Below are 18,395 nucleotides of genomic sequence, written 5' to 3'. Positions count from 1 at the left end.
AAGCTGAAGTGGTCTGGGTGCCTAGAGTGGTCCTTTAAGGTTTTGATGTTGTAACCTACAAGCTCCTAATATGTATGTATTCCCTTTACCATTCTATTCTTTGGTCCATTGTTAATTGTCATTGTTGAGATAAGGTATCTCTGGGTTTGAGAATAGTGTGGTGTCAGCATGCACCTAATATGTATGTATTTCCTTTACCACTCTATTATTTGGTCTATTGTTAATTGTCAGTGTTGAGATGTGGTCTGTGTGGGTTTGGGAAAGGTGTAGCAATACCTCAGTAATTGTTCTTTGCATTTCTGGTGCTCCACGAGTAAGAGTGCATGCTGGTAATCCTGCTGGCTGGAGAGCGGCAGGCTTCAAGGAAGCCATTACTGAAGTCTAAACCTGCCGGAGGTACAAACCTCACACTGGCAGTCCCAACATTGTCCTTCCTAGTGCAACCCTGCTGCTTGCCCGGTAGGTTTAAAAACAATTGCCTGCCTGGTGCCCAGAACTGCATGCATACTATTTCCACATCCATGTGTTTATATATGTATGTATGTATGTGTGTGTATAATAAATATGTGTGTGTGTACAAAATGAGTATATGGGAGATTTGAGTGGAGGATCATAGAATATGTGGGGAAAAATGTCAGTTTTACATACAGTAAGAGGAAAAAGTATTTAAATCCTATGCTGATTTTGACCGTTTGTCCACTGACAAAGAAATGATCAGTCTATAATTTTAACAGTAGGTGTATTTTAACAATGAGAGACAGAATAACAAAAATAAATCCAGAAAAAAAGAAAAATGCATGTCAAAAAAGTTATAAATCGATTTGCATGTCAACGAGTGAAATAAATATTTGATCCCCTATCAATCAGCAAGATTTCTGGCTCCCAGGTGTCTTTTATACAGGTAACGAGTTGAGATTAGGAGCACTCTCTTAAAGGGAGTGCTCCTAATCTCAGCTTGTTACCTGTATAAAAGACACCTGTCCACAGAAGCAATCAATCAGATGCCACACTCTCCATTATGGCCAAGCCCAAAGAGCTGTCCAAGGATGTCAGGGACAAGATTGTAGACCTACACAAGGCTGGAATGGGCTACAAGACCATCGCCAAGCAGCTTGCTGAGAAGGTGATAACAGTTGGTGCGATTATTCACAAATGGAAGAAACTCGAAATAACGGTCAGTCTCCCTCGGTCTGATGCTCCATGCAAGATCTTACATTGTGGAGTTTCAATGATCATGATAACGGTGAGGAATCAGCCCAGAACTACACGGGAGGATCTTGTTTAAGATTTCAAGGCAGCTGCGACTATAGTCACCAAGATAACAATTGGTAACACACAGCGCCCGCAGGTTCACCCTGCTCAAGAAAGCATGTCAAACATGAAGGTGGAAACATTATGCTTTGAAGGTTTTTTTCTGCTAAGGGGACAGGACAACTGCACCGCATCAAAGATGGACCATGTACCGTCAAATCTTGGGTGAGAACCTCTTTCCCTCAGCCAGGACATTGAAAATGGGTCGTGGATGGGTATTCCAGCATGACAATGACCCAAAACACACAGCCAAGGCAACAAAGGAGTGGCTCAAGAACAGGCCCATTAAGGTCCTGGAGTGGCCTAGCCAGTCTCCAGACCTTAATCCCATAGAAAATCTGTGGAGGCAGCTGAAGGTTTAAGTTGCTAAACGTCAGCCTAGAATCCTTAATGACATGTAGAGGATCTGCAAAGAGAAGTGGGACAAAATCCCTCCTGAGATGTGTGCAAACCTGGTGGCCAACTACAAGAAATGTCTGACAAGGGTTTTGCCACCAAATACGAAGTCGAAGGGGTCAAATACTTATTTCACTCATTGACATGCAAACCAATTTATAACTTTTTTGACATGCGTATTTCTGGATTATTATTATTTTTTTTTTTTTTAATTCTGTGCCTCACTGTTAAAACACACCAACCATTAAAATTATAAACTGATCATGTCTTTTTCAGTGGGCAAACGTTCAAAATCAGCAGGGAATCAAATACTTTTTTCCCTCACTGTATTCAGAAATGTTATTTATTTACAACTCTGTTTTCTTATCTGCAACTTCATTATTTGGTAAATGATTTTTAAATAGTTTTTCTGTCCAACCAAAATGTTACTTTTTATTTCCCATTAAAGTGATATATATGCATGCTGAAATTAAAAATAATGGTGATTCAGCGGTAAAGACCAGTAATAGATGGAAAATGCATATCTTCAAACAAGGACAATATGATACCTCCTAGAACATCCATATCAAACTGCAGTTCATAACTCTCAATATCATAGGCGTGCGCAGCCTATTGCATTAGGGTGTGCACCCTAAAACACAAACACACGGCGCATGTGTATATATGTAATATATATATATATATATATATATATATACACACACACACACATATACATACACACATATACTCACACACACACACACACACACACACACATACACTGCTGTGTGTGCTGCTCGTGTGCTGTGTGAGGGTGGTGTGAGGGTGCTGGTAGTGTGCTATGTGGGTGAGGGTGTTTGTGTGTGTGTTTGTTAGGGTCCTGTTACTGTGCTGTGTGAGGGTGCTGTGTGTGTGAGGGTGTTTTTTGTGTGATGTGTGCTGGTGCCGTTTGTGTGATGTGTGTGGGTGTCGTGTATTTGTGAGGGTGCTGTTTGTGTATGTTTGTGAGGGTGCTGTTAGTGTGCTGTGTGTGAGGGTGTTGTGTGTTTGTAAAGGTGCTGTGTGTGTTTGTGAGGGTGCGGTTAGTGTACTGTGTGTGTGAGCGTGCGGGCTGTATGTTTGGAGGGATTGTGGAGGTGGGGGCAGATTAGTAAATATCCCCCCCTCCCTACCTTATATAGGGAGGGGGGATCCTTGCTGCCATGTGCCATCCCTGGTGGTCCAGTGGAGAGTGAACTCTAGCCTGCGGGGCGGGCTAGAGTTAACTCTCGCAAGATCTGAGTGTTGCCGTGGCATAGCTCAGATCTCGTGAGAGGAACCTGGCGGAGCTGCTGTCTAGAGCTCCCCGGGTCCTCTACTGCCTCCCTCCATGTTGCTGTGGGCTGGTGAGGTAGATCTTTGATCTCCCCTCCAGCCCATGGAGGCTTAGAGCAGAGCCGGCACTCAGATAGCGCCGACTCTGCGTGAGCCGACAGGGGAGATCCGGAGATCTCCGGTGAAGTCCTGGGGAATAAAGTGTGGGAACTCTTTTTCCACCTCCCAAAAAAAAATAATATACACGTGTGTATATATATATATATATATATATATATATATATATATATGCGTGCACACACAGACTGACACATACACAGACACACACATATATACGCGTGCACACACATACATTCACAGACACCCACACACCTACAGACACACACCCATACACACACACACACTCACAGACACACACTCTTTAACACACACACCTTCATTCAAAGACACACTTACAGACACACATACACACTCACTCACAGACACAATTACTCACAGACACGCACACACACTCACAGACATATACACATTCATAGACAATCACTCACAGACACATACATTCACAGACACAATCACTCACAGACACATACACACAGACACACACACACACATACATACATTCACAGACACAATCACTCACAGACACATACACACAAATTATTTTTTAATTAAAAAATGTCCACCCAGCCTCCCTACCTGGAGTGCTGGTGGACTTGTCCCTGGGGTCCAGTGGGTCAGGCGCCGGTCTCCACTCAGCCGCGGCGAGGGAGCTGTGTGCTCTCTGCTTCCTCTCGCCGCGTGGGCTGTCTGCTGTAGCTGGGAGCCGGAATATGACGTCATATTCCGGCTCCCAGCATCAGGAAGCAGAGAGCACACAGCTCCCTCGCCGCGGCTGAGTGGAGACCGGCGCCTGACCAGGGGGAACATAGGGGGAGGAATGGGGAGCTGAGTGCCTGCAGGAACAGCGTTAAAAGTGCAGGAACGCTGTTCCTGCAGGACTCAATACATAGGCGTGCACACCCCGTGCGCACGCCTATGCTCAATATAAAAACTGATGATTTTAACACTTTTTGTAATATTTACTTTTTTTATATATATATTTTCTGCAATCTCTCTCTTCAGATTTTCCAGCCACTAAACACACACATGGTTCTAGCCGGCATAGAAATATGGTCCAATGAAAATCTCATAAATACAGATACAGATAATGCACAAGACGTTCTTGACAAGTTCTTAAAGTGGAAGAGTGACTTCCTGGACAGTCGAATCAAATGTGACATTGCAGGATTATCTCTGTAAGAATTACAGTACAATGTAATGTTATATCATACATATATATTATTTAGAGGATAGAGCACTCAGTATACAGTAATGTGATTTTATTCAGCCATCATACAAGGTGTGACAATGTTTTGACACAAAGTATCTTTGGAAAGCCATCTTTGATGCACAGGCACCACATATTTGGTGTTTACTGTGCCACACACATCTATTTTCTATATGTAATATTCACATTAATTAGAATAGCTTCTAATGCAGAAAAAAACAAATGTATGCTGATAAATTAATTTTCATATGTGTGGTCACAGGCCACAAGAGAAATATTATGTGGAATAATTTAAGAATACGTGTTTGCATTTCTAACACTATAGTGTTGCTTTAAGCAATATAAAAGCACCAAAAATGTCCAGGCATAAGAACCTGAACTCTAAACCCCAAACAGAGCACTCAGTAGGCATCATTGTACTTGCTCTCGTACAGTGTGCTAATTCCTAAATGAGATATTTGAGTTGATGGTGCCACAGACCATTTGGACAACCAGTGGAAATAATTTTGTTATTCTATAATTTTAGTCCCTATGAATTTGTGCCCTTAAAGCTACTTACGTGGAGGACACTTTCAGCATTCTTCTCACCTGGTAGAAGACAACTATAAAGTCCATTCATTCTCTTAATCAATAGTTTTGGTATGTAATTGTAAATTTTAAATGTAAATATATAGATTTCAAATGTCTAGACCTAAAGTTCCACAGTATTTATAGTTGTATTGGTGCCCATGGTGTCCCTTTAAGACAATCGGTAAAAGTGTGACTGACTGACACCATCTCAAAAAGTCTTTGGAAAGGAAAGCAAAATCCAAACTAATGTAATACAACTATCCCTGTGATTGAATTGCTACCTCCAATCAGAGAGTCTAAATTAAGATGTTTTCCATGTTCTTTCCTAGCCTCCCTCTTTGTTTGAAGTAGGAACATGACATAAAAAAACAGTATTATAATATGGATTATTTTGTTGTTGTGTTTTTTTTTTGTTTGTTTTTTTATTATCTAGGGCACAAATGTAGGGAATATACCAGGGAGACTTGCCAGGAATTTAAAGTGAATTTAGGCTAAAATAACTAAATAAGGAAAAGCCAGTTCTGTATTCAGTTTGGCTATGTTGGACTTAATTTGAAATTCACTTGGAATACTCAGCAATTCTCACTTCATTGAATACCGTTTTACAGTACTAGTTTTTTCTTTTTCTTCTAATACCATGCTGCATCTGGAGGGTCTGGGGAAAGTAGAGGCCTGTCTTTGGGACACATGCAAACAGGTTCTCAAAAGGGGATAGGCCATGTCTGGAATTGGGGGTTAATCTCTTAGAAAAGAGTGCTAGGGAAAGGCATTCAGTCCAGGGCTTCCCTGTGTCTTGCATGGCTTTTGCAATCTTGTTCTTTAAGGTGCCATTTGCCCTTTTTACTTCCCCACTACTTTGGGGTTGATAAGGGGTGTGGAAGGCCTGGCTGATCCCTAATGCTTTCATAATTTCTTGCATTATTTCCCCAGTGAAATGGGTACCTCTGTCACTTTCAATCACTTCAGGTACCCCATATCTACATACCAGTTCCTTCAAAAGCTTACTTGCTGTGACCTTCGTTGTGTCTTCCGACACTTCGTAGGCCTCAGGCCAACCTGAAAAGAGATCAATGCACACCAACACAAAGTCATACACTCCTACCTTAGGCAATTGTATATAGTTTATCTGCAGCCTTTGAAAAGGGTAAAGTGGCCTTGGTGTGTGCTTAATTGGTATTTTGACAGCCTGTCCTGGATTGTTTCTAGCACAAATCATGCACGCTTGGGTGTGTTTAGCTGCTACAACAGTAAATCCGAGTGCTACCCAATGGGTGTTTACTATGCTGTACATGTCCATCTTGGATAGATGTGTAGGTCCATGGGCCATCATGGGGTACAGCACTTGTCGCAGACAGTCTTTTTCCTTTCCTCCACATTCTGTCATCATCATTTTCCTCCAGAGGTCATGTTCTTCCTTGCTTGCCTGACTTTTTAAGGTCAGCAGTATATTGTAGTCAACGGCGTCATCTGTAAGGACAACCTGCAGGAAGATATTACCTGTAGAAGGATGTACTTGGATTGTTGCTTGCTTGGCAGCTTCATCTGCTTTGTGGTCTCCTCTTGTAATGTTATCTGTGATCTTCACGTGAGCTGCCACCTTGATGATGCCTACTTGAGTGGGTAACAGGATAGCGTCCATAAGTGCACTCACGGCTTCAGAGTTTTTGATTGGAGTACCTGCTGAGGTGAGAAAATCACGGGCCTGCCATATAGGGCCAAAATCATGGGCTATACCAAAGGCATAGCGAGAGTCTGTAAATATTGGCTGTCTTACCAGAGGCCAGTTTGCACGCTTCAGTGAGTGTCTTCAGCACAGCCTCCTGTGCAGAGCAGTGAGGTGGGAGTGGTTCAGCTATTATTACCTCATGTGCAGAGACTACAGCATATCCAGTGTGGAAATTTCCCTTCTCATCAGCATATCTGAAACCATCTACAAAAAACTTAAAATCTGCATTAGATAATGGAGAATCAATTACATGTGAAAAACCTGCTGTCTTTTGTGCCATTAGTGCTGCACAATCATGGGGTACCTGGGCTTCAGCTAACTCATCTGGTGAAAGTGAATTTACAGATCAGAAGTACAAGTACCATCTCTACTCCCCTCTTTTAAATCCAGGGAAGGCAATGTAGATGGATTTAACACTACACATTTTCAGTATAACAGGTGGCATAAGCAAGGCACATTGCATTCTAAGATGCCTTGCAGTATATATGTGTTTTGGTTGAACTTGTGTCAGTATGCTGTTGATGTCATGTGGTGTGTAAATGGTCACTGGGTTATCTAAGACAATATCAGTGGCTTTGTCCAGGAGGGCAGCAGGGGTGAGATGCTTTGTGGCGTGGGAAATACAGTGTCCTAAGAAAATAAGTCGGAAAACATGCCTGTAGTTTGGCTTTGGTAGCTTTGTTTCCTGCTTGTGCCAGAAAATTCAGCAAGGAAAGAGTGTGCACAGTACAAGACTCCATATTTTTGCAGCACAAAAGTAAATCACCAATATATTGCAAAATTACAATGTCATCTGCCCTTGGCCAAACTTCAAGAATTTGGGCCATAGCCATGCTGTACATAGTGGGTGAGTTGTGTGCACCATGGGGCAATACTGTCCAAGTGTACTGCTTGTGTTTATGTGTAACTGCAAATAGGTACTGACTGTCTGGATGCAAAGGGACAGAGAAGAATGCATCTGCCAAGTCAATAACAGTAAATACCTTAGAGTAAGGTGGGATCTGTGACAACAATGTATGAGGGTTGGGAACATTAGGGGCAATGAGTTCAGTTACTGCATTAATTGCCCTTAAATCATGTACCATACGGTAGACCACAGGTTTCCCTTTCTCTAGCTTTTTCTTAATGGGGTGTTACAAGTGGACAGATTGGGAAATAGCATCTTCCTGTGCAGGGCTTAAGGGGTATTGTCTTTGACAGGGAGGGGTGGCTCTGGGCAGGAGATTCACTTTGAATGGGGGCACAGAGAGTCTGCCTGTATCTGTCTTCCCTGTAGCCGATGGAGAATCAGGGACTGAGGACAAGTCAATGTTGGGTTCTGACAAATGGCTGGGCATTGTGAGAGTTGCCAGAACATTTGAGAGGGATATCAGTTGTTTGTCCTCTAAGGCAGGGGTGGGCAATCTGCGGTCCTCCAGATGTTTTGGACTACATCTCCCATGATGCTTTGCTAGCATTATGGCCCTAAGAGCAGTATGGGATGTGTAGTCCAAAACATCTGGAGGGCCGCAGATTTCCCACCCCTGCTCTAAGGGCACAGACAATGTCACTTTTCCAGTGAGGCTATACTGGATATATGCATTAAGGGCAGACAGAATATCACTGCCTAGTAGATTAGCAGGGGCATGAGGGCTGACAAGTAGTCCGGTTACGAGGGCAGTAGAGTCGTGAGCTGCAGTCTCAGTTTGTGGGTAAGGGGAATGCCACTTGGGATCCCATCCACCCCTACACATGATAATACATCTTCAGACTTCTCATACGGGAATACATATTATCCCTGCAACATTGATCTGGCTGCCCCTGTGTTGAGCAGAAACGGGACTCTTCGGTCCCCGGGCAATGTAACATTGATAAATGGTGAGGGTCCAGCTGTGTCAGGAATATTTAAAGCATGTAGGGACACTGGGTTGTCAATTTCCTATTGGGGCAGGGGAGGTGGTAGAGGTGGTTGGTTGTCCTGGGAGTTATCATTTGAAGCCTGGGGGTGTCCATTTTTAGGAGGACACCTGCAGTTACGTTTAATGTGTCCTTTCCTGCCACAATTTCAGCAGTCTACCTGCCTTCTGTCTCCATCAGCTCTAGGGACAGAGTGCCATTAGAGGTGTGCTACTCTTTCTAGTATTTAGATTGGCTTCCACTCCCATAGCCACCTTTACTAGATCACCATAGGTTAAACGTCTCCACTCAGATCTAGAATTTTGGAGACCAGTCCTTATGGGTATGTGGAGACCATCCATGAAGCAGTTAATAAGCAGTCTGGTGGAAGTGGTTTCAATATCTGTGTAACCCAATGCCTCCCAAGCCATCTGTAGTCTGGTGAAGAATGTTTCAACAGATTCATCTTTCCCTTGTAGTATATCTCCTAATTTATGGGCTAGTTCCTCTGTCTTTAATTTAGCCCATTCTCTCATTGCAGTTACATAACATGCTCCAGATGCAGACTTGGTTCTAAACCATTCATCTGTTCGCATGTTGCTTCTTCTGAGGTTATCTTCATGGGCATCGGTATATCTAGCAATTATATTAGCCCAAATGGGGCCAGCTTTTAGGGCAACAATCTGTTCTTAATCCCTCCTAGTAAGTAGCTTAAATTGTGGATAGAGACTGAACAAGAGCCTTTTCTACGTCTGGCAGCTGCTGTATTATTGCCAGTTGTTTACTTGGTATCCAGGGCTGATATTCTTCCCAGTATTGGATACCTGAGCTCGGCTGTCTCCTTTCATGGTATACGCTCTCAACTTTGGGTATCATGGGAGTGGTAAATTGTGGTGCTAATGGCCCCACTGGGGAGTGTAGGGGGGCAACTAGGGGTTCCCTTAAGTTTGGTGGACTACCCTCTTCCTCTAATGAACCCATAGGTCTTACTGGGGCGGCTGGGGAACCATATGAAGTCCCACTGCGTAATATTACTGGAAAGAGAGGTTCTGATTTCTGTAAAAGGGCCAATATGTGAGCTGGGGGTTTAGGGAAACCACAACTTGTACACTTTTCCTCCCCCCAATAATTTGTCCATTTGCACCGTGGACAGATTCAATATTCTTTCTGACTAGTGATAGTAGAACCAAGAGATGCCTGATCTTGGTAAATCGCTTGGTCTTTAGGGACCAAAGGAGTCCCTGCCTTACCCGGGTAAGGGGGGGTTTCAAGATTTTTCCCAGGATCTTGCCTACTCCGGGAACATAGAGGTCCAAAACATTGATAATATGGTATACCTTTTCTGGTGGTTTCTTTACAACCACATTTAGTTAATTCAACTGCAGTATCATGCCATTTTTGGGCGACTTCTACTAAGTCATTATCTTCTAACCATCCTCTGTAATTTGCCATAAATTTCCTCCATATCTGTTGGTCTAGAGTGCCCTCTGAAAATAAAAACTTTTCCTCACCTGCTGCAGCTGTCTGATTCAGTGACTCGGGCTCAGAGTTCCTCTTGCTAGGTCTGAATGGACTGGATTCGTCTAATCCCGGGTTTCACGGCACCAATTGTCATAGATCCAATATGGATCTTTCTTATATTCAGGGGAACCCAAATTGTATCAAGTGCAATTGGAGAAGCGTGAATTAGACACCAGACGCGTGTTGGTTATCAAAATAAGCCTCTGACGTTTATTATAACAGTTTGTGCTTTTATACATTAAAAAGTAAGTGCCTACATGCAAATACTCATAGAACAGTAGTAGGAAGGGAGTGAAATAACAGGGAAGGAGTACAGATAAGACATAGGGATGAACGTCATGTACATATAACAGATAAGTTCTGGGAAATAGAAGAAACAGACTGATTTAGGAGAGACAGCTCAGGTGGGGGCTATTTTCTCCCGGATCTAGACTTATATGGTCTTAAGTGTCGCTTTGAGCATTAAGCATTTCCTGAGTCCAAGGTAGCCAATTTTAATATAGGCTATCTAATATGACACCTATAAGCTTGAATCTTGGAATTAAAGGTAAATTCTTTCACAGGACTTAAAACAAACAGAATATCTTAAGTCATTACATGGCTTTTGACTAAATTCTTACATAAGATGATCATGAGGAAGTTTTTGAATCAAGAAAAATATAAAGATGAAAAATTATGAGGTCTAAATAATTGTAAAGTAAAATAATTTGTACAGTAATGTAAAGTTAAATACAACACTGTCAGCTGTTATCCACAGAACCACTTTTTCCATATTTCCTCAAATCTACTTGGCTTATCCATCAATCTATAGGAAATCTCCCCGTGTATCCTAGTAGTTTCTAATCGACTAACAACTTGGTGAATCTCTGGCTCCGCTCACTGTTAAAATACACCTACCATTAAAATTATGGACTGATCACTTCTTTGTCATTGGACAAACTTTCACAATCAGCAGAGGATAAAATACTTTTTCCTTCACTGTTGATTATTCAAGCTTCATTGTTGAACACTAATGCAGCAATACTAACTGATTTATAATACTCTTCCTTTAATTTTAGAAGGGAAAGTACTGTTTCTGTGTCAGGGCTGGCCTATTTGGAGGGAGCATGCAGTCTTAATAAAGCAGGATTCTTTTCTGTGGTAAGTAACTAAATACACATTTTAGTTAAAATGCACAGAAAAAAACATACTTTCAGGTAATAAATGTTCTGAACTGCCTATACTGTTTTTCAGTTGCCTTTAGGTAAAAAAAAAAAAAAAAACATTTTCTCTCTTGCCTTCTTGTTATTTTTTTCTGGTAACCGTCTCCTCAGGAATCGTTAAGGATAATTAAGTGCAATTTCACATATGCTATATTTTGTGACGGTATTGGAATATGACAAATAGAAAATGCTTGTCTGTTATGGGACTGTCCCTTAAGAGACTTTTTATGCTTTTCATAGATGAACCTTAACAAACTGGTGTTGAGTTCGGATCTGTTTATTCATGAATTGGGCCATGTTTTGGGAATGAAGCACGATACCCCAGGATGTACCTGTCGTTCTGGAAACACAACCTGCACTATGAATGAGATCTTGTAGGTAGACCTGTACGTCATATAACAGTGTATGCATGTGAGAAGCAGTGACTCCTATTTATGTCTATTTAGTTTCATATAAAAAGACTAACATGAACATGACTTGATCTTAATGTCAGGCTTAATTCAGAAAGGCTTATTAATGACTGATTTATGAAATTTAATGCTATGCTTTTCAAAATTTCTGAAAATGTTAGCACGTTTTATATTGTCAAATAATCAAAGTAATAATCCAAAGATTTGACCACAAGAATAAGGAAAACTTGTCACACCATGCAGACAATTCTTTGTTTTATATCAAATCAAATGTCAGGGATTTGGGAAATGAGCACAGACAGTTGACTTGCACAAGTAGTTTGTTAACAATTAAAAAGCCTTTGCAGAGCAAAAAAATCTCTAAATAGAAGAGGATGCCATTGGAGCTCTGAATTATGCTTGAAGGATTATTTGTAAATGTAGAGAACGCTACCGTTTGTGTACTGTGCCCCCTACAGCCTTGTCAATCATTTATATGTATTTACTCTATGCAATCTTATCCTGACTTACATTTTGAGTAATACTGTGTCTTTTGGCTTGTGTTGTGTGCAGGGTGAAAGCACACACACTTGCCAAATTAAGGGGAAAAGTCACTTTCCAGGATTGTTAATAATATTTGTACGTATCCCTTTATTTAACAAATATGTACACTGATCAGCCACAACATTAAAACCACCAGTATAATATCATGTCAGCCCCCCTCATGGTGCCAGCACAGCTCTGATGCGTCAAGGCATGGAAAACACAAGACTTGTGAATTTGTCCTGTGGTATCTGACACCAAGACATTAGCAAATATATGTATAGGAACTGGGATACAGGTGTGAATCTACAAAGATAATGGAAAAAGATAGTGAAATATTTTTACATATATAGAAAATAGCACTGCAATTGTTACACTCACAGGATAGATTATTATTATTATGCCATTTATATAGCGCCATCAAATTCCGCTTTACAATGGGTGGACGGACAGACATGTAGTTGTAACCAGACAAGTTGGACACACAGGAACAGAGGGGTTGAGGGCCCTGCTCAATTAGCTTACATGCCAGAGGGAGTGGGGTAAAATGATACAAAAGGTAAGGATAGTGTAAGACTGGTGACAGTTGCAGAAGAGGAGTCAGTCGGGAGCTATTAACAGTTTAATTGATACGCTTTTATGAAGAAGTGGGTTTTGAACGATTTTTTGAAGGAGTGGAGACTGAGTGAGCATGAGTTTGGAATGCCTTAGGGTGCCTCCCAGGGGCCAAAATGGGGGACTAGAACATCCTTTGCCCTTCTTTACTCCAGAAATACACTCCATAAATTGGGTAAAATCGCAAGTATCCAGGTTGTTATTAAAAATAATTTATTACGAACAAATTTACCAACAAAAAATGTATATTAAAATTAAATGGCTATAATTGAGTCAATTTAAGTAAAAAAAAAACTTAAATGTTGATGTACCGTATATACTCGAGTATAAGCCGACCCGAATATAAGCCGAGGCCCCTAATTTTACCCCAAAAAACTGGGAAAACTTATTGACTCGAGTATAAGACTAGGGTGGGAAATGCAGCAGCTACTGGTAAATTTCTAAATAAAATTAGATCCTAAAAAAATTATATTAATTGAATATTTATTTACAGTGTGTGTATATAATGAATGCAGTGTGTGCGTATGAATGCAGTGTGTGTGTATGAATGCAGTGTGTGCGTATGAGTGCAGTGTATGAATGCAGTGTGTGTGCGTTAGAGTGCAGTGTGAGTGCGTTAGAGTGCAGTGTGTGTGCGTATATATTAATTGAATATTTATTTCCAGTGTGTGTATATAATGAATGCAGTGTGTGTGTATGAGTGCAGTGTGTGTGTATGAGTGCAGTGTGTGTGTGTGAGTGCAGTGTGTGTGTGAGTGCAGTGTGTGCGTGAGTGCAGTGTGTGTGTGTGAGTGCAGTGTGTGTGTGTGTGAGTGCAGTGTGTGTGTGTGTGTCAGGATCGGGACAGGGATCAAACACGCAAAGTACAAACAGGACAGGGTACGTATACCGGACCTTAGAATGGCCGGACTAACGTACGGAGAGTAAAGAGAATGGTCAGAAACAAGCCGAGGTCGAGGGAACGAGAGGACAGGTGAGCGAGGAACAAGCCGGGTCAAGGATACCAGAGGGAAACAGAGTAAGTCAAACTAGCCGGGTCGGAACCAAAGGAATAACTGAAATCGCCAGAGCACTGTGTGACTAGACAGGCTAGAACCACGACAGGGCAATGAGTGAATGGGAGAAACAGGTTTAAATACCCTGGTTACAGTGAGTATACCCGCCTCCGACGAGTCCTGAGTGGCTTCCAGTCACTTGAGTGACAGATCGGTCCGGACTGACGTCATGACGTCGGGCAGCGTGCGTGACGTCATAAAATGAGACGGATCCCTCGCGGCCGGCGTGAGAGTGTCTAGGGGAGCCGCGAGGGATGGAGGAAGCCGACCTGCTGGAGGAGTAAACTACTAAGTCTCTACCTCTTTCGAAGGTAGAGGCTTCAGGTACCCTGACAGTGTGTGAGTGCAGTGTGTGTGTGTGTGTGTGAGTGCAGTGTGTGTGTGTGTGTGAGTGCAGTGTGTGTATATGAATGAAGTGTGAGTGTGTGTGATGCAGTGTGTGTTTGTGTATGTGTTGGTGGGGGTGGGCATTTTTTAATATTATTAATTATTTTATTAATTATGTTATTTTTTATTTTTTAATATTATTATATATTTTTATTATTATTATTTATTATTTAATTGAATTATTATTATTATTTTTTTATTATTATATTATATTTATTATATTTTTTTCGTCCCCCCTCCCTGCTTGATACATAGCAGGGAGGGGGACTCCTTCCCTGGTGGTCCAGCGTCATTGGCAGTTCAGTGGGGGGGAGGGCTGGCAGAGCTGTACTTACCTGTCCTGCAGCTCCTGTCAGCTCTCTCCTCCTCCGCGCGGTCTGTGCAGCTCCCTCTGTCAGCTCCCAGTGTAAGTCTCGCAAGACTTACACTGGGAGCTGACCGAGGTGCTGAACGGACGGCGCGGAGGAGGAGAGAGCTGACAGGAGCTGCAGGACAGGTAAGTACAGCTCTGCCAGCACCCCTCTCCCCCGGTCTGTATTATGGCAATGCAAATTGCCATAATACAGACAGTGACTCGAGTATAAGCCGAGTTGGGGTTTTTCAGCACAAAAAATGTGCTGAAAAACTCGGCTTATACTCGAGTATATACGGTATGTTTTTGTCCTGGCTAATGTAAGTGTTGACTGCGTCTGTACATAAATTATGGTGTTTGACTGTATTTCTCTTTCCGTTCAATACTATCCATCTCTTGAAGCATGGATTTTCATATCTTTGTTATATGAAAGTGCTTCTTGTGCATATTTCTGCAAATAAAAATCAATAAAGGCCAATAAACTAGTGGTAATGGAATTTACTAATAATAGGGCATCCTGGGTGGAGAAAATAAGCATTTGTGTGTTTTGAGGGGGGGGGGGGGAAATAAAATATAGGAAGAACTGGATTGTCATTAAATATAAATTTATAATTTATAATTCTTTTTTGAAACTATGTCCTTAACCCCTTAGTGACCAGACCGTGTTTCAATTTTCTTACCGTTAAGGCCCAGGGCTTTTTTTGCAAATCTGCGGTGTTTGTGTTTAGCTATAATTTTCCTCTTACTCATTTACTGTACCCACACATATTATATACCGTTTTTCTCGCCATTAAATGGTCTTTCTAAAGATACAATTTTTTTCATCATATCATATTATTTACTATAAAAAAAAATTATAAAATATGATGAAAACATTTTTTTAAAAATGACCTCCAAAATCTATTACTCATCTACATCTGCCAAAAAAACACCCATGCTAAATAGTTTGTAAATTTTGTCATGAGTTTACAAATACCCAATGTTAACATGTTCTTAGTTTTGTTTTGTTTTTGTGCAAGTTATAGGGCTATAAGTACAAGTAGGACGTTGCTGTTTCAAAATATATATGTTTAAAATGTATCAATAGTGACATTGTAGCACCGTTATCTGTCATAAATCTCTGAATCACACCTCACATGTACATAGTTTTTTAAAGTAGTATTCAATATGGGGTATGTCCAGTCTTTTTTAGTAGCCACTTAGTCGCAAACACTGGCCAAAGTTAGCGTTCATATTTGTTTGTGTGTGAAAAATGCAAAAAACAAATGTGAACACTAATTTTGGCCAGTGTTTGGGACTAAGTGGCTACTAAAAATACTGGACATAACCCATTTGCAATACCTTGGGCTGTCTATTTTTGCAAATGGTATGCCATCATGGGGGAAATTCTCATTCCTGGGCTACCATACGGTCTCAAAGGCAACATTACCAATCTGGCAAATCTCAATGGGAAAAAAAGCCTTATATTTGACTCTTTTAACTTTTGAAAACAACATAAAACCAGTACATGGGGGGGTTCAGTTTCACTCCCGAGACTCTGCAGAAAACAAATATTAGTGTTTCAGAACAGGTCCCTCTAATAAATTACGTCTAAACATTTTGGATAATTGGAGAACTATTAGCAAAGATTCATCTTTGCCTACAGTGTTTCAGAAGCCACCTATTATAAGTTATAGGAAAGGGAAAAGCCTGAAAGACTTATTGGTACATACCGATCAATGGACTTTTGCACAATCATCTAGGATGGCTTCCAATGTTGGATGTTTCCGTTGCTTAAATTGCCTAGCATGTAACTTTATGACACCAGGAAAGACATTTAACCACCCTAGATCTGGAAAAATGTATAAAATTAAATATCGTAATACATGCCAAACTACCCACGTAGTATACAAAATAATATGCCCATGTGGGCTGATATACGTGGGTAAAACATCTAACGATCTGAGGGAGAGAATGCGTGGACATCGATCGACTATCCATACAGCACTCAACAGTGGAATAGCGACTACCCCCGTTTCACGACATTTCCTTGAGGCGAGCCATAATTTGGCAACTCTACATTTTATTGGTATAGATCATGTATCCATCTCCCCGAGGGGAGGGGATAGAGACTTGGCTCTACTCAAATGTGAAGCGTATTGGATACACACTTTGGGGGCACTATCACCAAATGGGTTAAATGAGAAGAATGCCCTTTATTGTTTTTTGAATAGAAGATAACATTGTTACATATGAAGTGTCTGTAGGATATTATGATATTGTGATCTTAAAATGATAAATTTTGTTACAAATATTATACTACTAAGATATATATTGTTAGGATATTTTGTGGTCTAGATAGGATACATTGATTTTGTCTTTATATACATATTCTGCCGATAGGCATTAGAAAATTGTAAGAAAGAAAAATCAGGACTTTTTATTAGTTAGCAGGATTATATGATATAGTGAGTATTTTTTAGGTTTACTTATTGTTATTTTTTAGTTTTAGAATTTGTAAATAGCCTTTTGTATATTTAAATAGTATTAATTCACTCTTCTTAACCTTGATTGAGTCAAGAATCACCTGGCTAACATTCTTTCGAAATACGTCAATTGTGACGTCACTTGACCTCGTTTTCATTTTTTTCACCCTCCAATAGGAATTCTTTTGTAACATATATAATTACGGTTTATTCATTGCATGAATTGTCTTGAAAAAAGTCTACTTTGACTGAAACGTCGACATTTTTGTATTCTGCACAATAAAGCAGCATTTATTTTGATATAATATTAAGACTCCAGAGTGCTCTCTACTTGGACGCTATATATATATATATATATATATATATATATATATATATATATATATATATATATATATATATATTCATATATCATCATTTTAAATGTATTTTGATTCAAATTTATGTTTAGTAATATCAAAATACAGTTAGAACAAATTTAAACCGGTATATAATTGTAATTTTTTTTTACATTTAATTAAAACATTTTCATACATATATATATATTTGTGTTCGGGGCATTCTCATATGATATAGAATAAGATTGTTGTAGCGATGTAGCTTTAGGAATAATCGGTTGAGGTGTGCCAAAACCGACGTATGCTGTAGGCCGGTAAAAAGTGGGCTTACATAGAGGAAATATGAACAATGGGAGTGGAAGGTGGGGCTATTCGTCTGACCCACAAAGGTAAGTAGGGAAAGGGGGGAGTCCCTTTTGTAGGTCTATAGCCCCTCCCACAACTTCAGGCCATGCCTTCCCATTTGTGTTTGGGGCATTCTCATATGATATAGAATAAGATTGTTGTAGCGATGTAGCTTTAGGAATAATCGGTTGAGGTGTGCCAAAACCGACGTATGCTGTAGGCCGGTAAAAAGTGGGCAAAAAGAGAAATATTAATGCAAAACATTATACAGGATCATAGTGCATTTGTTAACCATCAGGTAGACATTTTAATGAAAGCTTCCCAATTCCTGAAATCGGCTGTGGTATTTAAGTCGCATAAGCCTATGATTCCGAGCGGCCCCGTGTCTTTAACGTGTGCGGGGATATCTTGGCTATATAGTGCATGAACTTACCTGTGGTAAGGACAGTATTGTACAGTGACAGTAATGGTTCAGTGGTGCGTATGGTGGCGTGCCCAAGAACGCAACCAGTACCTTAACCGGGCACCCAGCATTGTTTGTAAGATAATAGGTTATATGCACTGGTTCGCACATCTGACTCGTCTTAGTTTTAGGAAGGGACCGGACATAGTGGTTTGTGTGTTTTAGAACAATAAGAGGTCAACAGGCACTATATATATATATGAATATATGATCTAAGTA

The 18,395-nt window shown here is 40.6% G+C and overlaps 1 protein-coding gene across 1 annotated transcript in view; it reads left to right on the top strand.

Annotated features, from left to right (window-relative positions):
- Nucleotides 1-18,395, top strand: part of LOC134601780 (disintegrin and metalloproteinase domain-containing protein 9-like) — a 145,487-nt gene that overhangs the window by 53,296 nt on the left and 73,796 nt on the right. Inside the window, exons 8-10 of the mRNA XM_063446281.1 lie at nucleotides 4,126-4,298; nucleotides 11,081-11,162; nucleotides 11,465-11,598. Coding sequence (XP_063302351.1) covers nucleotides 4,126-4,298; nucleotides 11,081-11,162; nucleotides 11,465-11,598 — 389 coding nt within the window. The remainder of the gene's footprint in view (nucleotides 1-4,125; nucleotides 4,299-11,080; nucleotides 11,163-11,464; nucleotides 11,599-18,395) is intronic.

This window comes from Pelobates fuscus, chromosome 3 (genome assembly GCF_036172605.1).
Source record: "Pelobates fuscus isolate aPelFus1 chromosome 3, aPelFus1.pri, whole genome shotgun sequence".
NCBI lineage: Eukaryota > Metazoa > Chordata > Amphibia > Anura > Pelobatidae > Pelobates > Pelobates fuscus.
The sequence above is the reverse complement of the archived record's forward strand: the minus strand, read 5'-3'. Positions and strand labels throughout refer to the sequence as shown.